The sequence below is a fragment of the Rattus rattus genome, chromosome 4 (assembly GCF_011064425.1).
Source record: "Rattus rattus isolate New Zealand chromosome 4, Rrattus_CSIRO_v1, whole genome shotgun sequence".
Lineage (NCBI taxonomy): Eukaryota > Metazoa > Chordata > Mammalia > Rodentia > Muridae > Rattus > Rattus rattus.
Genome location: NC_046157.1, coordinates 134,063,349 through 134,086,427, shown reverse-complemented (window position 1 = coordinate 134,086,427; position 23,079 = coordinate 134,063,349). Strand labels below are relative to the sequence as shown.

The 23,079-nt window shown below is 46.0% G+C and overlaps 1 protein-coding gene across 1 annotated transcript in view; it reads left to right on the top strand.

The window, feature by feature from the left end:
- Positions 1–23,079, top strand: part of LOC116899433 (aldehyde oxidase 2) — an 86,604-nt gene that overhangs the window by 24,336 nt on the left and 39,189 nt on the right. The window contains exons 13-22 of the mRNA XM_032901187.1: positions 1,162–1,271; positions 2,043–2,227; positions 2,832–3,018; positions 4,368–4,460; positions 6,024–6,193; positions 7,107–7,221; positions 9,882–10,004; positions 19,102–19,198; positions 19,897–20,021; positions 21,654–21,787. Of these exons, the coding sequence (XP_032757078.1) occupies positions 1,162–1,271; positions 2,043–2,227; positions 2,832–3,018; positions 4,368–4,460; positions 6,024–6,193; positions 7,107–7,221; positions 9,882–10,004; positions 19,102–19,198; positions 19,897–20,021; positions 21,654–21,787 (1,339 nt within the window). The remainder of the gene's footprint in view (positions 1–1,161; positions 1,272–2,042; positions 2,228–2,831; positions 3,019–4,367; positions 4,461–6,023; positions 6,194–7,106; positions 7,222–9,881; positions 10,005–19,101; positions 19,199–19,896; positions 20,022–21,653; positions 21,788–23,079) is intronic.

The window sequence follows — 23,079 nt, the reverse complement described above, 5'->3', positions numbered from 1 at the left end:
GAGCTCAGAGGTGATGGGGAAAGATTTGGGGGCTGAGAAAAAGTGCTAAGGCCCCACTCCCTGATTGGTTTCGCATGAAGCCTATTAGGAGGGAGGGCATAGAAGGTTAAGTGTACTGACTGAGCCGGGCTCCTCTCTGAGGACACAAGGCCTACAGCTTGGGATGACCCCAGTATACACAAAACAGTCAAGAGGTCAAGGCTCTCGGGATACCAAGATGGTGAGGTCCCTTCCCAGGGCCTTCTGCTATGACGATGGTAGCAATGTCCTATGGGATATTTGTAGTTACCTTTGACTTACGGTTTCTACTTTCCAAACTCTGCCAAAGCTAGAGCAGAACTCCATCCCTCCAGAGAAGGCAGGATCTCAGCTCACAGACTTAGCAGCAAGGCAGGGAGGCAGTGATCAGCAGGGACTTTGGGGTTTCCCATCCAATTACGACCACATCAGCACAGAATTCATGCCATCCCTGGGCTGTAGTTTGACCTTTTCAGGACACAGACCAGTGGTTCTCAACCCTTACTAACGCAGCAACTCTCTAGTAGAGTTCCTCATGTTGTGGTGATGCCCCCTCCTCCAAACATAAAATTATCTTCATTGCTACATCCTAACTGTAATTTTGCTACTGTTATGAATGGTAAATATCTGTATTTTCCAATGGTCTTAGGACGGGTTGAGAACACTGGCCTATGCCTTAAAAAGGGCAAACCATGTTTTAAAGCCAGAGGATAATGCTCGGGACCCAAGAGGGGACAACTGAGCACAAGGGAGATTTGAGAAGCTGTTTAAAGGTGTGCTTACATCCAGAACACAAAACCAAGTGTGAAAAAGCAGATGACTGTGCTAGCAGTGAAGTTAAGCCAGTGTTAGCATTAAATTCCACCTCAGCCTTGACCCTTCATCCACCATTCTAGTTAGCCAGTCTCTGCTGAAGGATGAAAACCCACAGGGCTAGTAGGTATGGCGTGAGCATTGACAGGAAAACAAATGTCACGTACAGTGGAGGGAAAGGGGACGTGGAACAGTGTCACAGACAGGAACCTCTGCATCTGTCTCTGTGAACAGAGGTTGTGTGCCTTCTCCTCTGGCAGCCAACCTCTGAAAGTGCGAAATGGGCTTGCCTTTCCCTCAGTTGTATAGAAATGGCATTTCCTTCCACAGAAGGCCTGAGGCAGATTCCCCTCAATGGACATTTTCTTGCTGGGTTGGCAAATGAAGACCTGAAGCCTGAAGAGATTCTGGGGTCGGTGTACATCCCCCACTCTCAGAAGGTAAGAACCCGGTTAGTGGCCTTGAAGTTGTTTCTCCCCGTCGTCCATAGTGAAGTCATCTCTGCCATATGCAGACAGGTGGAAGGAAGGTGACTATGCCCCTAGAACTGTTTCTGACCCACTACAAACTGGTTCACCAAAAGCCTCTGGGACTGCCCTGCGTAAGCGGTGCTGGGATGTGGGGTTCGGTTGTTGTTGCAGCTGTAGGGTGTGTCCTGCCTGTGGTCATGCTCCTGAGCCCACTTGTTTCCATGGGTGAAGGCTCTCCAGCTGCAGATGGAGCTTCTCCACCTGACACACAGGAAGCCGGAGCCCCAGACTTGGCTTTCCCAGCCCCGAATTTCTGCCAACCCCTACAGCTCATAGAAACACAAGGCCTCCAGATGTTCGCTGGCCAGGGATACCAAAGTGGATGTGGCCACCCAGCTAGCTATGGAAGTGGCCTTCAGCCCTCTGTTCCATAGGCCTCTTCCCAAAAGCTGTGCTTGTCTCTAAAAGAAGCACAATCACACACACACACACACACACACACACACACGACACTCACAGGTTGTAATGAAGTCTTAAGTTTCATTTCAGCAATGGTTGATCTTTGGTAGTCCTTCCTGTGGGACAGAAGCTTTGGCATGCAAAGGTAGCAAATAGGAAAATGGTTGAGTTAGAGATGGCTCAGCCCTGTGAGCACTTGTTGCTCTTGCAGAGGACCTGGGAAGAAACCTAGCTTTTTATTCTGATATATCAAATGACCCCCAGTGGTTTCTGTCTCCTCAGAGGGAGTTTGTGTCTGCCTTCCGGCAGGCCCAGTGCCATCAGAACGCCTTGCCTGATGTAAATGCTGGCATGAGAGTCCTGTTCAAAGAAGGCACAGACATCATTGAGGAGCTGAGCATTGCCTATGGAGGGGTGGGGCCCACCACCGTCAGTGCACACAGATCCTGCCAGCAGCTCCTGGGCCGGTGAGTCATGAACACTGTGCCTTAAAGGGAACCTCAATGACAGGAAGAGCAATTGGCCCTGACAACCGTTGACAACTGTTGCCCTGGAATGACAGAACTCGGACTCAAAGAAGATCACTGCTTCTTCCTTCTTTAGTTTTGCTCAGTTAATTCCACATTATTTGGCTTCAATTAAGCCACTTTTGGGGAGAGGGACACAACAAAAACGGCCTGTGTTTTCTCATCCAGCCCCCTTTTCTCCTGCAAATGAACACCCAGCAGGCCTCTCCACGGAACACCCAATGCTCCTATCATAGGGCACACGCTATTTCTTCCCTGGTAGGGCATCCAAGTGTGAATTCTGTTCTGCTCCAGAATATTCTGGAATGGTTCAAGAATATTCTGACTTTAAAACATGCATGACTTATGCTGCAATGGAGAAGGCCCCATTCCCAGACACGATTCTTGTGCCTCCTGGAGCAACTCTCAGGCTTTGATTTTTTTCCAAAGTCCCTTGTTAATGGTGATTCTAAGGGAACCCCTGGGGGTGGGGGTGTCTCTAAAATGTCAGTTCTGTGCAATCAAACAGCTTTTAACTGATTCTTCTCACCTCACACCGTGCCAGGCGCTGGAACGCACTGCTGCTAGACGAGGCTTGCAGACTGCTTCTGGACGAAGTCTCCCTCCCAGGCTCAGCCGTGGGAGGCAAAGTGGAATTCAGGAGGACTCTGATTGTCAGCTTCTTCTTCAAGTTCTACCTGGAGGTTCTGCAGGAACTGAAGGCCGACGGGAGGCTGCTCCCTGAATCCACCGTAAGTGCATTGGAGGACAGTGAGAGCTGCTCTCACACATGCTCCTGGTCAGATGGCCTTGACCAAGGTGCCATCAGGGAGCAGGGTGAGGTGACTCAACCTTATGATCCCACCATTTGAGAGGCTGAGGCAGAGAGATCACAGTGAGTTCAAGTCCTGTCTGAGCTACAGAGTGAGACCTATCTCTAAATAAAAAATAAATAAGCTGAAAACCAGAGGTGTTATCAGAGCTGGTAAGGTTCTTCCTGAGAACTGTCTACTGCCTTCACCTGGCTTCTGGTGGCTTCCTGGTGACATTTGCTGGTGACATTTAGTAGTTCCTTGTAGTTCCTTGCTGCAGAAGTTCCTAGCCTTACCACGGCTTTTGCCACTTGTCCCGTGGAGAGCCTGTTAGCATTATCTGTCCTCCGTTCTGGGGAAGCCTTTGTCAGTCCTAGCCAGTGCTAGCCCTGGGATTCAGCCCTGAAGGCCTGTCAGACCAGGTGTTCATTGTGCCCCAGCACAGAAAAGTTACTAGGTCTCTGTCTCTACTCTGTGATTTTTTTTTCCTTTTAAAATAATCTTTATTGAAACATAATTTGCAGTGAAACAAGAGACAAATGATAAATATGTAATAGAACCCACCTGTTTAAACTTGGCGCCACCAACTCAAACTAAATACACTGCACTTCCCCACCCAGGAGAATCCCCACGCCCCCTTCCTTTATCCCCACCCCTGTCCAGACAAACACTGATCTCCTGTGTGCTACTAAAGCTTCATGTTGTTTACTCTAGAATTCTTAATCAATATGAAATGTGAAGTCGAGTTTTTATGTTTCAAAATACGAACACTGATAGGTCTACTAACATCTACACAGCTCTCTAGGTTTCCTGATTGCAAACATCTGGAATATGTTAATGAATATCCACACTCCCACTGTTCTCCTGCCTTGTCCTGGCTCTCGCTCAACCCTCCCCTGACCACGATCACAATGTTCCCCCTTCCCTGTCCTCAGAGCGGCTAGGATACTGGAGTATCCTCAGAGCTTTCTCCCTTTTGTGAGCCATGGGCTCTGGCTCGTTCCGGGATGGCTTCTCCAGCCTAGAGTGTTCTTCCTAGCAACACCCCTCCACCCCCACCTCTAAGTTCATTATCAGACCTATCCCTCCAGGGACTTGAGGATCAGATTCAAACCAGTCACCCAAGCCCTGTCATGGATGGGAGGGTGGAAGGGCACCAGGGTCATAAAAAGCGAAACCCTGGCAGGGTAACTAGGCCAACCTCAGCACGTTAGAAGAGGTTTTTACATAATCCAAACCCAACCTGAACCAGACTAACCAGTCTCTCTCTTTGTGCTGAGTGATCCCAGGACAGCCAGCGTTATCCAGAGATCGCAGACCGGTCCCGAAGCTCTCTGGGAGATTTCCAGGTCACGCTACCCCGGGGAGTCCAAACATACCAGGTCAGTGAGTTTGATTTCACTGAAACCTACACTGAGAGATAAGAGGGAACTGTGTGGGCCAGGCGAGCTATTCACATGGGTGGCTTTTAGTTCTTTCTAATTGTTCCTAATCCAAGTCAGTAGCCTCTGGCTCCCAAGAGCTGGTGCTGGAGGATACAGGCTGCACTGCCAGACGGATCTGCAGACAGACAGTCATAATTACTCTAAAGTGATATCTTTGGGTATTTGTTAAGTACCTACCCAGAAGAGTAGCTAAGCCCAGAGGTTCAGTCTCTAGCCCAAACTGCACGTGTTTAATCTCCAGTCAACAAACAAGAGGCCTGCAAGTGACTAAGCTCACCCTTCTGGAAGAACAATTTAGAAAATAGCTGTTCTTGCTGGTGCATGCCCTCCCCAACACACACACACACACACACACACACACACACACACACACGCACGCACGCACGCACGCACACTGAATGAAACAATGAGGACACGGCTCTCCTAGGTGTGGTTGAGGAGGTAGGGTTTATTGTAGAAATGAGGGAAAGGACAGCCAGAGGCATCTGGCAGGGTCAAGACTGAACCTGTCCGTGAGGAGGGGTGGGGGAAATCAAAAGAAGAGAGAGGAGGGGAGAGGTATGGGGGCAGGGCGGTAAGAAAGAAGCCAAAGACCAAGAGAACAAAATCCAAGATGGCTGAGATTATGTAGGAGTCAGAGAAGCTAGGAAACAGAAGGAAAGCTCAGAGGCCGGAGAAGCGAGAGTAGAGTGGGGTACGCCAGCCAGCGTGACTCTGTACGGGTACTTGTGAGTGGGGGTGAGGGAGTCTTGTGGCCAGAGTCTGCTTTGCTATGTTAAATGGGCACCTCTGTTAGCCATTTGTCCATGGTTAGACACCTAACACGCATGGGCATGCACACACTCATATGCATATACACTCACATGCATACACACTCACATGCATACGCTCATTCATGTGCACGTGTGTGCATACACACACTCACACACATATATACTCACAGGCATACACACTCACATGCATACGCTCATTCATGTGCACGTGTGTGCATACACACACACTCACACACATATATACTCACACGCATACACACATGCCTATGCTCATTCACATGTACATGTGTGCACGCACTCACATCCATGCACATACTCACACGCATACACACGCAAACACACATACACACACACATACACACACACACACACACACACACACACACAATCAGTGCAAGCTTCTCAGAGAAAAGCTCCAGAATAAACTCTTTCAACATCCCCTGGCTTTCTGCCCCCTGTCAAGTCTTCTCACACAGACTTTGGTCTCCCTCTGTGGTCGTGCCATGCCACTTAGGCCTCATCAGAATGATGCACACAAGCAGGTCCGTCATTGGAAGGATGAGGACAGTGCCCCACTCTGTTACAGTTACATCGTGAAATGGTCATGTTCATCCTCTGACTCGCTCTGATGTTTGTGGCCCAAAGGGACTGTCCTAGGCCTCCTCCCCGAGTCAGCCAGGCCTCCTGAGATGAAAGTTTTCTGGGCTAACTCTCTCTTCTTCTGTAGAGAGTGAATTCTCACCAACCTCTCCAAGATCCAGTTGGACGTCCCATCATGCACCTGTCAGGTCTTAAACATGCCACGGGGGAAGCTGTATTTTGTGATGACATCCCCAGGGTGGATAAAGAACTTTTCATGGCTTTAGTGACCAGTACCAGAGCTCATGCAAGAATCATGTAAGTAAAGCTTCCAAGAACCTTTTAAAGGTACAATTAATCCTAAGAGTCATGAACAGAGAAAAATTAATTCTACCATTTTGGGCCAAATTAAAACAAGCTTTACTAAATATTAAATATTGACCAAGAGATGGGCTTTGGTCAGGACCATTCCCTGGAATTTCCCACCCGAAAATGGCCCTGAGGTATAGTAGTACCTTAAAAAGACAAACCTACAGGCCTCTGTACTTCCCCATGAGGCTTTATTATTTTCCAAGAACTACAACTCCCAGCATTCCAAGGAGTTACCTGGTTCTTGAGCAGGTGGGGCTTACAGGTTAATTTTGACATTACAGTGGGGATGCCTCATGGGACTGTGCCCTTTTCTGCAATGCCCTGATCCAAAATGCTCCAGGAGGAAGAAAAATATATAGAATAGACTGTCCTGAAAACAAACAGACAAACAAAAGCACAGGAGGTGGGGATGCGGGTCGGTTGGTAGAGTACTGAAACTCTCTCATGTTTAATCCCCTGCACCACACAAATCCAGCACAGCTCTAAACCACAGTAATTCCAGCACTCAGGAGGCCGAGGCAACAGGACCAGTGCAAGGTCACATAGCTAAGTCCAGGCCCATGTGGGCTGCATGAGACCTCATCTCACAAACTAAAAAGTAAAAACTGTCGGGCCTCTTGTTTACTTTCTGAGGTCATAGCCTCATCTCCCCGAAGCCTCACACATGACTCAGATACCACTGAATCAGCAGCCTCGTTACTGAATAGGAAATAAATACAGCCGTGCATTTCCTGAGAGGACCGGCCTCACTGCCCCTCCCCAGCAGCTAGAGGGTTGCGTCCTGGCCCTGCAGCAGGACTTCTGGGTTTGAGGCCCTCAGCGTTTGCACAGGTCTCCTTAAATGTCTCCGTGTGTCCAGATCGATCGACTCATCCGAGGTCCTAGACCTGCCTGGTGTGGTCGATGTGATAACAGCTGAAGACATCCCGGGCAACAATGGTGAAGAGGATGACAAATTACTGGCTGTAGATAAGGTATGAGTGGGACATGCTTTCCCACACACCTATGCAGGTCACCCGAGGACCCTGTCAGTCACCTGACCTAGCCTCCTGGAGTTTTCTACCACTGAGATGCCGGTGTTGCCAAGGCCCTGGCTCCTCCTCTTTCCCCAAGTGCCACCATTCTACCTTGCTTTTCTGAAGTTAGGAAATAACATAAAAACTGACACAAATCTGATCAGCCACTGTGCACCTCTGAGTTCATTTGCCCTTATCTGAAGAGTAAATCCAAGGAAATGATCTATACCAGGATAGAATGCTCTACAACAGTGGTTCTCAACCTTCCCAATGCTGCAGCCCTTTAATACAGTTCCTCCTGTTGTGGTGACCTCCAACCATAACATTATTTCATTGCTACTTTATAACTGTAATTTTACTACTGTCATTAATAGTAATGTGAATAGCTGCTATACAGGATCTCTGCTATGCAACCCCATGGAAGGGTCATTCAACCTCCGGAAGGGTCGAGACCCACAGGTTGAGAACCACTGTCCTAGAAAGATCTAGAAAGGAGGTAGTGGACCACAGCCCTGCCCTTTTATTTACATGGACTCTCTCCCTTCCTAAACCTGTTCTCTCTTTCCTTCACATGCTCCATTTTTAATAAGTTGTCTTAGCTGTCTCTGGGCTTTTGATTCAAATGTAGCAATCATTTATGGACCACCCTGACTTGGGGCCAGAGCAGCTGGCTTCTGTTCCCGTGTTTCCACCAACTGTATGCCCTGGGAGTTTACCGTCTCTAAAGGAGGAATGACCATTGTATCATAGGAGTTAGGCAAGTGACCACACACGAGGTGCCTAGGACAATGGTTGGCACATGATGTGCTGGCTATTGTCACTACTGTCACATTTCAATCAACCACACACCTTCTCCTCCAGCTGTGGAAGACATTACTGAGTTTTTTGGTTGTTTGGTTGGGTTTTTTTGGTTTTGGTTTTGGTCTTTTGTCGAGTCCATCAAAAGAGGTTGGCTGTCATGTATCAGGCTATTGGGGCTGCCATAATAAAACTGCCTGAACATGGAGCTGGAGACGTGGCTCAGTGGTTAAGAGCTCTGTCTGCTCTTCCTGAAGACACGGGTTCGAGTCCCAGTACCCACATGACAGCTCACAACTGTCTGTTGCTCCAGTTCCCCAGGCAACATGCTCTTCTGGCCTCTGTGGGCACTGCATGCATGTGGTGCACAGACTTACACACAGGCAAACCATCTATGTACATAAACATTAAAAAGTTGGGCTGGAGAGATGGCTCAGTGGTTAAGAGCACTGACTGCTCTCCCAGAGGTCCTGAGTTCAAATCCCAGCAACCACATGGTGGCTCACAACCATCTGTAGTGGGATCCGATGCCCTCTTCTGGTGTGTCTGAAGACAGCTACAGTGTACTCATATAAATAAAATAAATAAATCTTTAAAAAAAATTAAAAAGTTGCAAAAATGCATATGCGAGGCTGAAACAGAAATGGATTTTCTAGAGCTGAGCCAAAGCCAGGTCAGCAGGTCTGGCTTCTGCAGTCTCTGTGCTTGCTGACTGCGGCCTGCTCCTTGTCTTCATGGTGCCTTTTCTCTGTTCACTCTCTTCTTAGCTCACCAGTCATATTGTGCAAAGGCCCCACTCTGTGTTAATAACCTCTGTAAAGGTCCTGTCTCCAGATGCTATCTCATAGGTGCTTGAACACAGTCAGTCGTTGAATCAGTAGTTTGTCAGTTCACAGCAGGGGCCACCACGTACACTGTAAGCTCTTAAATGGCAGGACGAAGAATTCATGTGAACACACCATGCAGGAGACTCAGCCGGTTCATGTTACAGTCAACATCTGGGAATACTGAATACAGTGGCCATGGGCAAAACCTATAATATGCGCTTTTTGCGTGTGGTGCTGTCGGTCTAACCGAGGGTCTCACACTCACTAGGCACAACCCGCCTTCCTTTTTCACTATTTTAAAATCTGTACCCAAGCCCATGTAACTCCAGTGTATCTATTTCTTTTCAACAATGACATCTAAGACACCGACCACTGGAGAGATTGAGCTTGGCTTCTGTTCTATTTGCTTTAAAATTATTTAAATTGGTTCATTTATCATTAGTATAGTGGGGAGTGTGGGACATGCGGAGGTCAGAGGACAACCTAATGGAGTTGTTTCTATCTCCACCTACCTTTACGTGGGTCCCAGGGATTGAACTCAGGTCCCCAGGCTTGCACAGCAAGCCCTGTTACACACTGAGAGCCATCTCCCTCTACCCACTTCATGGTATTCTATGTTTATGTATGTACTTTACAGGTGCTGCGTGTCTATGTATGTATTTTATAGGTGCTGCATGTCTATGTATGTACTTTATGGGTGCTGTGTGTCTATGTATGTACTTTATGGGTGCTGTGTGTCTATGTATGTACTTTATGGGTGCTGAGTGTCTATGTATGAACTTTACGGGTGCTGCGTGTCTATGTATGAACTTTACGGGTGCTGTGTGTCTATGTATGTACTTTACGGGTGCTGCATGTCTATGTATGTACTTTACGGGTACTGCATGTCTATGTATGTACTTTACGGGTACTGCATATCTATGTATGTACTTTATGGGTGCTGCGTGTCTATGTATGAACTTTACAGGTGCTGTTTACATATGTGCTTTACAGGTTCTCTGCGTGGGCCAGGTCGTCTGTGCTGTGGTAGCAGAGACTGATGTTCAGGCAAAACGAGCAACTGAGAAGATAAAAATCACCTACGAGGATCTGAAGCCTGTGCTTTTCACCATCGAGGTAAGTAGGGCTGGTCAGTCTCCAAGATTGTAAAGCCGGGCTTGAGAGGAGGCTCAGTGGTTAAGAGCACTGTCTGCTCTTACGGAAGACCCAGGTCCTATTCCCAGCACCCACATGACAGCTCACAACCATTTGTAACTCAAGTTCGAGAGGCTCCAACACCCTCTCCTGGCCCCTGTAGATACTAGGCATGCATGTGGTACACAGACATGCATGTAGGCTAACACTCGTGCACATAAAACACAAATCATTTTTATAAAAGACTATGAAGTCAAGAGCATCTTCATAAATGTCTTAATATTAGAAAACTAACACAGAGCCTTCTCCCCCTGCTTAGCATCTGTTTACTCTGGAAAAAAAATAATTTTGCTTTGGAAGGTATTACATGCATGAGATGAAATTATCTTTGGCCTCAAGAAACAGAAAAAAAAAAAAAACAATCAGGATAAAAGTTCCTCTCTTACATTCAAAGGCCTAAAACCAGCCAGGCCTAGTGGCAAGGCCTATGGTTCTGGTTGTACATCCTGCTGAGGCTCACAAATTAAACTGAGCTGGGTTGGTGAGACATTGACTCAAGACAAAAGGTAAGAAGAAAGATGGATGTAGCCCAGAGAACTCTGTGGTAGAATGTTTTCCTGCTGACAAAAGGGAAACTAGAAGGGATCAGTCCAGGGCTCACATGCGGTGGTCTGTTTACATCTGTGCATATGGTTTACATGGAATGTTTTGTGCGGCCATAACAGAATCCCCAAGGTTGTGTAATGAACAGGAATTTATCTTTCAAGGTTCTATTGCCTGCGAAGGCCAAAACTGAAGAGCAGACTCTAATGCTGCACGATTCCAGAAGGTGGAAGGCAGAGAGCACAGAGAGACTCACTTTCATAACAAAGCTATTCCACTATGGTTATTACAATAACCCTCAGGACTAATGAGCCCCCATTACCTAATCACCTCTCAAGACTATGGCCCTGAAAGTTAGGCTGGGTGGGACACAAGCCACAGCTAATGAGCTGTGTGTCCAGAATCCAGCTCCCTCTAACTAGTGTCTCCGTAACACATGGTTTTCATTCTAATAGCTCCTGAAGCTCTGGCCATTAAATCCACATTCCAGATAGCAAAAGGGATGCCTCTTAGAACACTTCCCAGACAGGGTATGGGGACATGAGCCTTTGATCCCAGGACTCAGGCAGCAGAGGCAGATGGATCTCTGTGAGTTAGAGATCAGCCCGGTCTTCCGTAGTAAGTTCCAGGAAATCCAGGACTACATAGAGACTCATTGTCTCAAAAATGAAAATTGAAAAAAAAGAAATCATTTCCGAGGCTGGAGAGACAGCTCAGTGGTTAAGAGCACTGACTGCTCTTCCTGAGGTCCTGAGTTCAATTCCCAGCAACCACATGGTGGCTCACAACCATCTGTAATGGGATCTGATGCCCTCTTCTGGTGTGTCTGAAGACAGCTACAGTGTACTCTTATATGTAAAATAAATAAATCTTAAAAAAAATAAGAAATAAATAATTTCCCAGTCCGTACAGGGAGGTGTGTACAGTGCACATGCCTTTCTATTTCACTGGCTGGAAGGCCTGCATCTGCTCAACCCAACTGCCAAGAAAGCCAGGATCCTAATTTTATTCCAGACGGCATGTGTATCCACCAAAGGCCTGGGACCCTGTTATTTGAGAAAGGTGGTAAGAGTGGATGTCAGGAACAATGTGACTTCAAAGAAGGATTACTAAATGTAATGAGAACTTACTTCACGATGAAATTCTTTTTTTTTTTTTTTTTTTTTTTTTTTGGTTCTTTTCTTTTCGAGCTGGGGATCGAACCCAGGGCCTTGCGCTTCCCTAGGCAAGCGCTCTACCACTGAGCTAAATCCCCAACCCCCACGATGAAATTCTATAGAAGTTTCCGACTCTTGGTGATGGGATTTAAGTTATGTCTAAAGAAAATTATGGCATGAAAACATAGAAAATTCAAGCATCTGAGATAAATACCTCATAAGGATGGACAGTGGCTTCTGGCTCAAGATTTAGAAGTTTCAATTCATGCTTTGCTGGGTAATAAATTGTAGTGGCCACACATAGGTGAGCAAAAGTACTCCCCTCGTGCCTGGGACAGGAAGTGCAGGAAAGGAAGAGACCAAGTCCCACAGTCCACTTTGAGGGCCTGTCCCTAATAACCAAAACCTTCCAGGAGTCCCTGCTGGTTAAAAGTTCTCCCATTCCCGTGCCGGAACCAAGCTGGAGACTGAGCCTCTGCCTCATGGGCGTTTGGGGTACATCGCAGACCCAATCTACGGCAACGTGAACTTGCATTCTCCAACTCAGGACAGCATAATCAGAGAAACTAGGTTGAGAGAAAAAACAGCTTGTGTCTGGGCTTGCAGTAGACCATAGTTGGTATGTGAAGGCCCCAGGGAGCTGTGGGGACAGTTTGAAATGTGCCTGAAAGGTACCAGTCTTCCAATGCACAGAGTTATGAAGGCCCGGTTCTTAATCTCTACGCCAACTTCCCATCTGCCAAGTTTGCAAGGAACACGGGTTTTCTTGGCTGACCCTCCCTCTTTGACTTGCACTCGAATCCTAGTGTGGGTTTGGTTTTGTTTTTATTTCCATTTGAACTCTTCTTTCTGAAGGGGGAAATGGCACCCAGAGGACACACCCATGACCTCTCTGGGACTCTGAGTAGTTAGATGTCTAAATGTTCTTCAGAATAAGAATGTCTAAAGTGAGCAAATAATTCTTGTATGACCATAGGCAGGAAACAAAAGTCATATATGCCAAGAATAATGCATATGTGTATGCATTAACCTATTTATACATGAATATTGATATAAATATGTTGTATATTGTGATTATATACATATATGATAAAACTATATCAAATATATTTCTAAGAGAGACAGTGTAGCACACAGGTACTAGTTCCAAACTGACAAATTTGAATTATAACTGCCGTTTTCTACCTGTATGATCGTTGGCCAGGAATTTACATCTTTGTACCATGGTTTACTAGCCTGTAAAAGGGGAGTAATGATATGCACCTTGTCAAGTCCTCATAAATGAGTTAATGGAGGTAAAAAGAGCAGTGTCTAACTCACAGTGCTCATTTGATATAGGACATCAGAAGGCCACAATGTGTTGACACACATTGCAACAATAAACATACTTACGTGTTTGCTGCCATGACTTACTGGGGTCCAAGTGTGTGCCTGGATGGTTTTGTCAACTTGGCACAAGCTAAAGTCATCTGAAAGGAGAGAACCTCAATTAAGAGAATGCCTCCCTAAGATCAGGCTGTAGGCAAGCCTGTAGGGCATTTCTTAATCAGTCGTTGTTTGTAGGATGGTGGTCCTGGGTTCTGTAAGAAAGCAGGCTGAGCAAGTCATGAGGAGCAAGCCAGTAAGCAGCACCCCTCCGTGGTGCCTCAGCTCCTGCCTCCAGGCTCCCACAAGCTTGAGTTCCTGTCCTGACTTCCTTTGATGAGCTGTGATGTGGAAGTGTAAGCCAGATAAACCAGTTCCTTCCCAACTGACTTTTGCTCAAGGCGTTTCGTCACAGCTATAGAAACACTAAGACCAAGTGTTAATGAGGAAAGTAAAATTTTCAAGTGCCATGTTTATTTTGCACTGCTTTAAGAGTGTCACATGCTATCACTGGGAGAGATGGCTTTGTATTTGCAGAACCAGGGCTTTATGGGCTTATGCTAAGCTAGCTCCCTGTTACTGAGACACTTCTACAAACCTAGGCAAGATGTTTCTAGACACTAGGCCTGGGCTTGCATGCTTCCACCTCACATGGTTGTAGCCTGGCTTGAGAGTTATTATCTCCTCTCAGAGCCCCATTACTTCATCTTGAAAGCAGGGGTAATGGTAGAAGTAATACAATATACATGTGGGTACATACATACTGCTACTACAAAGTGACACTATTTCAGCGGAGATGTGACCAGATACCCACTCACCCCAGTTAGGGAACCACAATGACAGATGGGATAATAAATCATTAAATCACTAATAAATAATAAAGTCCAACTTTGTGAAGCAGTGAGTTTATGGAGGTGCCTTATAGGCTATATGTCACTGTTATTTCTCCCCTCTATCGAGATCAATCTCTTTGGATTTATAATTATATCCCCTTTCTCTTTATATATAATCTCAATTCCGCATCAAAATATAAAGATTTCTACCAATGTAAGATTATGGCTCTAAAACGCTTTGTTTAAGAGTAACATTAATACTCCATCCCCATTTATCTAATTTCTATATTACTCTAACACCCTTTTTTCCTGTCAACTCCCTTCCCTTTACCTAAGAAAGGGGAAAAATAGAAATCCTCAAATCTAACCTAGTTTCCTCTGTCCAAAACTATAATTTTTTCCAAATTATCCCTTAAAATGACAATATATCTATAATTGATAAACAATAACCAAAACCAGATGCCCCGATTTAAGGGATAGAAACATCAATTTTCTTTGACTGCTTCCTGCTGACTTGAGGGTGAAAAATTCCTTTTTTTGTTTTTTTTTTTTTTAGGGGAGAGGAGGGGCAAGAAAATTTTAAAAATTGATTAGACTTAAGAAAGCTAGCTTTAGCATTGTTGTCCAGCCTCTGTATGGTGAGAAAGTTCAGGGCTTAACTGAAGTCCTGACTGGAGCCATCTGAGAGGCTGGATAAACTGAGGTCACTGGGATTAGCAGACTTCCTGAAGCTGCTCTGGAAGCACAGTCTCTGGAAACAGCCTGGGGTGAGGCAGGATCAGACAGGGAGCTGGAACAGCAGGTCACCTCAGCATCCCTGAGGATGAATCTTGTCAGAAATGGGGTTTCATTCGCAACATGTGAATCTTACAACCAATATTTAGTTCTGTAAAGATATTCGTATAGATTGTGCAAGGTGCGCAGATCAGTTAAGGATGAATTTTTGCTCTTTGAGCAAATGAAAGACAACCGTCTGTTTTTATGAGTTGTGCCATAAGAAAGGATGGCATGCTGAATTTTAAGGATTCCGTAACTAACAAGATTCATTTGGCTAGAGGCATTTTTGTGTCTCAGCCAGTTTCAGAGCTGCTCCCCCGTGGAGGGATCATGTTCATGTTACCTGTCCTATTTGGTCTTCTTGAATTTTTCTGTGCGTAGCCAAGGTCTTCAGGGGGTCTTCCTCTATCACGTCCGATCCATATCCCTTTGAAAGTAACTTTTTTTTTTCCTAACAACACAAAACAGAGCCTCTCTCCCAAAATAGCATGTCCTTGGTCAGGCAACAGGAAGTCAATCGACTCAATTCGGCAGCCTCTTTTTAGGCCAGCTCTACTCTGACCTCCCTCCAAGAGGATTACTAACGCCATTAATACCAGCAAGCTGTGAATCACCTTCATTTTGATAATTAAAACAACTCAAAACAATTAAAACATTTAATATTATTTATTGAGATAGGGTTTCTCGGTATCTCCATGCCTTTGTTTCCTACATTTGAGATCAAAGGCCTAGATTTCTTTATTCTTCCGTTTATACTTAAAAACACTTAGTTACCATTCTTTCTCCCTTCTATCCTTAAAACAATTAAAGCAATTTTTCATTTATTCCTCCCTTCTATGGAGATTAATATCTCTTTAAAACTATTTAAAGCAATTATGTCTTAGTCAGGGTTTCCATTCCTGCACAAACATCGTGACCAAGAAGCAAGTTGGGGAGGAAAGGGTTTATTCAGCTTACACTTCCACATTGCTGTTCATCACCAAAGGAAGTCAGGACTGGAGCTCAAGCAGGTCAGGAAGCAGGAGCTGATACAGAGGTCATGGAGGGATATTACTTACTGGCTTGCTTCCTCTAGCTTGCTCAGCTTGCTCTCTTATAGGACCCAAGACTACCAGCCCAGGGATGGCACCACCCACAATGGGCCCTCCCACCCTTGATCATTAATTAAGAAAATGCCTTATAGCTGGATTTCATGAAGGCATTTCCTCAAAGGAGGCTCTTTTCTCTGTGATACCTCCAGCTTGTGTCAAGGTGACACACAAAACCAGCCAGTACAAATTACTACTTAAAAACACTTAAAGCAATTACCATTATTCTCCCTCTATCCTCTAAAGCAATCAAGGCAATTTTCATTTATTCCTCCCCTCTACAGAGAGTAACATCTCTGGGGATATATGATTCTATCCCCTTCCTCTTTCTATGAATTGAAGTAAAATCCTTTCCTATGTATTTAACCTCAATCAAATTCCCTTTTATTTTCTGTATGAACCTATTCTTAGGCCAAAATATGGGCCAATGCCATGCTAAGTGATCCTAGAATTCTCACAGAGCTCACGTTCAAAGAACTACCGTTTATATAGCATTGATATTTTAAATTTCCATTAATTTTTCCATTCCTATCGTATTTAGGCCTGCTCTCTGCGTAGCCTGGAGGAGCTCCCTGCTCCATGGCTTAGGCTTTCAGCCAAAACTTAAAAGCGTTTGAGAAAACCTCAGGCTGAATCCCTAGCCTGCTGCCCAGTGTGCTTGGGTCATCTTGGGGGTGCAGCTGTGTCTTAGTTTTAAGCCATGAACCCCAGAATCATGCATGCCAAGTTAGCGTGAATTTTGTCCTGGTCCCAAACCTGCACAGGTTGGGGAGAAACCACGAGGCTCAGCTAGGAAACTGATTCTCCTCTCCTCCTAATCTTAAAGGGGCAGAGTGTGGTTTCCATTCGTGAATCTCTAATTACTTTTATTTTCAAGTGGGTTTAAGGTGCCATTTGTAGTATGAATATTTTAATAAATCCTGGTGTGGTTCCTTCCTGCCTTTGACCATTTATGCTCCTGGATAAAACACACACACACACACACACACACACAGAGAGAGAGAGAGAGAGAGAGAGAGAGAGACAAATAGCTGGGTAACTGCCTATCCTCCTCCATGCTGTTAGCGTCTACCTCCTACCAATAATCCTGAGTTACTACTTACGAATTTCTATGTTCCATCTTGGTTGATCCTAACTTCAATTAGTCAGCCCTCTGGGCCACGTTCTTCTGGCCCAGAACCCAGGACACTCTTCTTGCTTCTCTATCCTATGGCCTCTCTTGTCTCTCTCTTGCACACTCTTCTAGGGCACAGAGGCTCTCTTCCTTCCTCGTGGTCTCTTGTCCAGGAAACCAAAGCCCCGCCTATGTCTCTTCTTCCCAGCTATTGGCTGCTGGCATCTTTATTTACCAATCAAAATCAACTGGGGGCAGGTTCCCAGAATCTACTTGCAAACTCCAGATTTTGGGGGCCAGCACTTAGCACTACAGTAAACAGCAAACAGACTTTCCTTTGGGCTGGAGAGATGACTCAGTGGTTGAGAGCACTGACTGTTCTTCTAGAGGTCCTGAGTTCAAATTCCGTTAAACCACATGGTGGTTCATAACCATCTGTAATGAGATCTGATGCCCTCTTCTGGTGTGTATGAAGACAACTATAATGTACTTATAAATAAATAAATCTGTAAAAAGAAAAAACAGTAAACAGGGGGTGTTGTCTGAACATATTTTGCCAGGGAGCCAAAAGAAGGTGTCTTAGTTAGGATTTCCATTGTTGCAAAGAGACACCATGACCAAGGCAACTCTTATAAAGGAAAGCATTTCATTGGGGCTAGCTTACAGGTTCAGAGGTTCAGTCCATTATCGTCAATGGTAAAAAGCATGGCAGCATCCCGGCAGACATGGTGCTGGAGGAGAGTTCTACATCTTAATCCAAAGTCAGCCAAAAGCCAGTGACACGCTTCCTCCAACAAGGCCACACACTCCTAATAGTGCGACTCCCTATGGGCCAAGCATTCAAATGCATGACTCTATGAGGACCAAACCTATTCAAACCACCAGAGGATTATGATATGAAATGGAACTGGATGGTTGGGAACCACAGTGGAGGGTTATGAGTCACCATGTGGATGCTGGGAATTGAATATGGATCCCCCGGAAGAACAGTTAGTGCTCTTAACTGCTGAGCCATCTCTCCAGCCACCACTTCTTGAGTTTTTTAATTTTGTTGAGACAGAGTCTCATGTATATCTCTGGCTGTCCTGGAACTCACTGTGAGACTAAGCTGACCTCTAACTCACAGAGATTCTCCTGCCTCTGGGTCTCGAGTACTGGGATTAAAGGCCTGCACTGCTACACCCCTCTAACTGCCTGAGTCTTAAGGAGCCTCCATTTAGAGCATCCTGAGTTTTAAGGAACCTTGATTCAGAGTGTCCCAAGTTTCTCTGCAGTGCAGTATATATCAACTCAAGGGAAACTGCTATGCAACCATTTGTCACAAAGTGCTACTCAATAGAAAGCAGCCGCTCTCACTATTACCATTAACAAGAAGGAAAGGCTGTGGACAGACTCTAGTGTCTTTGGACTCCAAGAATGCAAGAGACAAATGTCATTCTGAAGTGCAGAAGGACAGACTGGGTCTACAAGGTTAGCAAGAATCGACTGTGGTAAATCAGTGCACAGAACCAAGGAGAAGAATGGCTTCCACGTGGGAATCAGTTCAAGCTAATGCCAGAGAGTAGAGTTGGAGGAGGAAGGGAGTGGGGAAGAACAAAACTCTAGAAAGGTTCTTTTGAAATATGTCGAATACCCAAAGGAATGACAATGTATACTATGTCTTCTTGCCCCTGTCAGAGTGTGAGGACCTGTGTCCTCTCCATCAACATGGCTTCTACCTTCTCAAAATCCCGAGTGAAGAAGAGGTTCACATGTGTAGCTACCTAGTATCTAACACACCTTTTTCCTCAGGGAGATGTGGAAAAGGAGGGCTCAGCGGCTCCCCCATGGTGTCTGGGCACCCAGCACTGTTCCTAGAGACCCATGCTAAAAGTGAGCAAGTGTTCTCTCACTAAAGCATCCCTCTGAGCCCAGCCTCCATTCTGAAAATGGCTTCCTTCTTCATGTTTTCCTAGTCCTTCCGGCCGACTTTCTCTGCAAATGTAGAAGACAGTCCCTCTGACCCCTTGTGTACTCTAGACCTCTTGAACGCTCAATGATACCTTTCCTGTGTCCCAGGAGGCAACAATGTGGGGGAATCTACTAGCCGGCAACAGCAAAGAGAAGGGATGACTGTCTTTGTGTTTTCATCCTTTTGCATAGGATGCCATACAGCACAATTCATTCCTGTGCCCTGAAAAAAAGCTGGAACAAGGAAACATGGAGGAGGCATTTGAAAATGTGGATCAGATAGTTGAAGGTAAATAGTTTAGAAGAGTTATTCCTTGATTCCACAGTGAAACAGCCATCAAAGGCATTGCCCCTGGGAGGCTAGTCCTCTGAAGTCCTGGGGCTTCCCCAAACCTACACTTCTTCTCAAAGCCTCCATGCATCCTTGTGCCTCTGTGTGTGTGTGTGTGTGTGTGTGTGTGTGTGTGTGTGTGTGTGTGTGTGTGTGTGTGTGCATGTTGTGTTTGGAGAGGAGAAGTCAGGGTAGCAGAATAAGCAGAAGAAAGTCCCTAAGACTTGGGTAGTCAAGGGCAGAGTAAGAAATAGGAACCTGAAACTTAAAAAGTGTATTGTTTCTTTTCACATGCATTGGTATTTTGCCTGCATGCATGTCTGTATGAGGGTGTCAGATTCTCCCCTAGAACTGGAGTTACAGTCAACTGTGATTGGCCATATGGGTACTGGGAATTGAACCCCAGTCCTCTGGAAGAGCAACCAGTGCTCTTAACTGATGAGCCATCTCTCCAGCCCGGAACCTGGAACTTTTAACTTTCAGAACTACAGTCTCTGAGACAGGTCACCCCGATTGTCACACGGTGAATGTCAGGTTCCTTGCTGGGCACTGCTGCAGGTGGGCAGTTCACACCCTTCTTCATGTAAAATGCTCCAACGATGGCAGCTTCCAGCCAGCATGTGCTCCAGGCATGTTCCTGCCCTTGCCCCTCACAGGGAAGGTTCATGTTGGAGGGCAAGAACATTTCTACATGGAAACACAGAGAGTGCTTGTCATTCCAAAGACAGAAGACAAAGAGCTGGACATGTATGTGTCCACACAGGATCCAGCCCATGTGCAGGTAAGGGCCCTCAAGATGCCACAATCAGTGTCCTAACTCCACCAAGGGTCAGTCTCCATAGCGCAGGTGGCAGCCACTTCACTAGCAGAAACTTAGAATCTAAATGTTGACTGTCTGCAATGCAGCTAAGACCCCAGAACCGCTTTAACTTTGTTCCTGTTCTCATCAACAGTAAAAGAACCACCCTGATCATTTTTTCTTTCTTCTATATTTTTCTTACTCTCTGAGAATTCCATGCATGCAAACAACCTATTTTGATCATATACATCCCCTATTCTTCTTCAACTTACCCCAGACCTCTATCTCATCCCCCTCCATGTCTTCTATTTTTTTAATAAGCATTGAGTCCAGTTATGCTGGTGGGTGTGGAGGCAGCCACTAGAGCATGGCCAACTAGTTGCCCCACTCCCCGAAGACTCTCTTCTTCCAGCAATATTATCTAGAGTCCCTCTCCAATCTTAGCTGGCTTTGGCTGGCTTTGGCTGGCTTTGGCTGGCTTGATCTTGTGCAGGTCTTGTCCAGCTTCTGTGTTCATGACTATGACAGCCATGTCACGTCCAGAAGACACAATTTTTATTGAGAAAGTCTCATCGTATCCAGGATATCCTTGAACTCACTAAGTAGCCAAGATTGACCCTGAACTTCTGAACACCCTACATCTACATCCTGAGTGTTAGAATCGCAGTCATTCACTAGTATACAAAGATTTATGCAGTGCTGAGAATGAAACCCGGGTCTTCATGCTTACTAGGCAAGTTATATCCCCAGTCCAAGTGAGATAACTTTAAATGAAAGCACTATTCATTGCTGGGGCAGTGGTGTCAAACACCTTTAATCTCGGCACCCAAGGAGTGGGGACAGAAGCAGGCGTGTTCAAGGTCAGCCTGATCTACAGAGATAGTTCCAGGACAGCCAAGGATACACAGAGAAACCCTGTCTGAAAAAAAACAAAAACAAACAGGACCACAAAACAGCAGCAGCCACAAACAACAAACAAACAAACAAACACCTATTTATTTGCAGCAGGCTTAGCTAAACTGTGATTAGATAGCATCACTAACTTATCCCTACATTCTATTTTATTCTGTAAAATAATCATTATGGATGGTTTTTAGAGTCAAGATATCACTTTAGACCATTTATACTTCCCCAGACAGGAAATGCTCTGGGTTTAGGTGGTAAACCTGGCAACATCCTTGTCAGTAGGATGCCAGGCATCTACTGCTTTTCACCAGTTTTGGTCCTTAGGCTCAGGCAACTGACCAGGAGTGCAGCTTCCAATAAGAACCCAGGATCTTGTTAGTTTGCGGAAGATTAACAATGTTCAAATATGGCCCAGAGACCGGAAGCAGTGGTGGTACACGCCTCAGGTCCCAGCCTCAGGAGAGAGACAGGTGGGTCTCTGTGGGTCCAACTTGGACTACATAGTGAATTCAGGACAGCCAGGGCTACATAGCGAGACCCTGCCTCAAAAACCAAGAAAATAAACAAAACTGGGCCAGAGCCCTCAACCCAAACTGGGATTTCCTCCACGTTCTTACAGGGGTAGACTCAAATGGACTCTGCTCTAGAGTTCAGGAATCAAAACACCTCGCTGCCATCTCACTCTCTAAACCTCATTGTCTCTGACAGAAAACAGTGTCCTCTACTTTAAACATCCCGCTCAGCAGGATCACCTGCCACGTGAAACGTGTGGGTGGAGGCTTTGGAGGAAAGGTGGGGAGACCAGCTGTGTTCGGAGCAATTGCTGCAGTGGGGGCTGTCAAGTAAGTCTACCTTAGGGGCCGGAAGTGTGGGAGAGGCTGAGCCCAGAGGACCGCAGTAGCCTGACAAACCAACCCTGGCTGCATAGAGCCTCCTCTCTGTCCCTGGGTAACTCAGGCCCCTGCGCGTTTCCTTACAAAACATTGATAATTCATACCTGCCCTGCCGCCCTTTTTGGTTTTGTAAAAGTGAGCGGAACACATGACTTTGGTGAAGGTAGGGGCTTTAAATAGGAAAGGTGGGATAGTTGACTGCTTCCAGAACACAGGGAGCCCATTCCTGAGCTTCAGGGAAGATGAACCCATAGATGTAGAGCAAGGCCAACAGGAACCGGATGTAGATCTCTCCTAAGAGACACAGCCAGAATACAGCAAATACAGAGGCGAATGCCATCATTAAACCACTGAACTGAGAACGGGACCCCCGTTGAAGGAATCTTATAAAGGACTGAAAGAGCTTGAAGGGGCTTGAGACCCCATATGAACAACAATGTCAACCAACCAGAGCTTCCAGGGACTAAGCCACTACCCAAAGACTATACATGGACTGACCCTGGGCTCCAACCTCATAGGTGGCAATGAATATCCTAGTAAGAGCACAGTGGAAGGGGAAGCCCTGGGTCCTGTCAAGACTGAACCTCCAGTGAAGGTGATTGTTGGGGGGAGGGCAGTAATGCGGGGAAGATGAGGAGAGAGAGGGGTTAGGGGATGTTAGCCCGGAAACCGGGAAAGGGAATAACAATCGAAATGTAAATAAGAAATACCCAAGTTAATAAAAATAAAAAAAAAAAAAGATGTAGAGCAAGGCACCCTTTCCAAGTTCACCATTGCCCCATAACTGTCTTTGCTGCTTCAGCCCAGAGTGGGGTGGAGTGAAGAGAGAAAGATACCCCCTCACCCCTCCCCTCCAAGCGCTGTCTTGGTGGACAGGAGTCTGGATTGATCTCAAGACAAGGTTTCTGTCTTTGCTATCCATGGTTCAGCATTCAAGTTTAGCTGCCACCGACATGACTGGTTCTTATTTTATTCACTGACTTTGACTGGGTTTGCTGTTAGAGATCAAAGAGGAAAAGAAGCAGGAGGTGGGGAGCAGAGGAAGAGAAGGAACTGGAGGATGAGAAGGGGAGGAGAAGGAGCAGGAGGGGGGAGGTGGGGAGGAAATGCTGTTTAATATGTTGTCTGAGTTTTAGTCTGTGAAGTTCCAATGGCCTGCCTCCTTCGACAGCCTCGGTGTAGCTCAGAGAAAAGTCCTGCACACTGGAACATGCATCTTCATTCCCAGCTCAGGGAGGAGA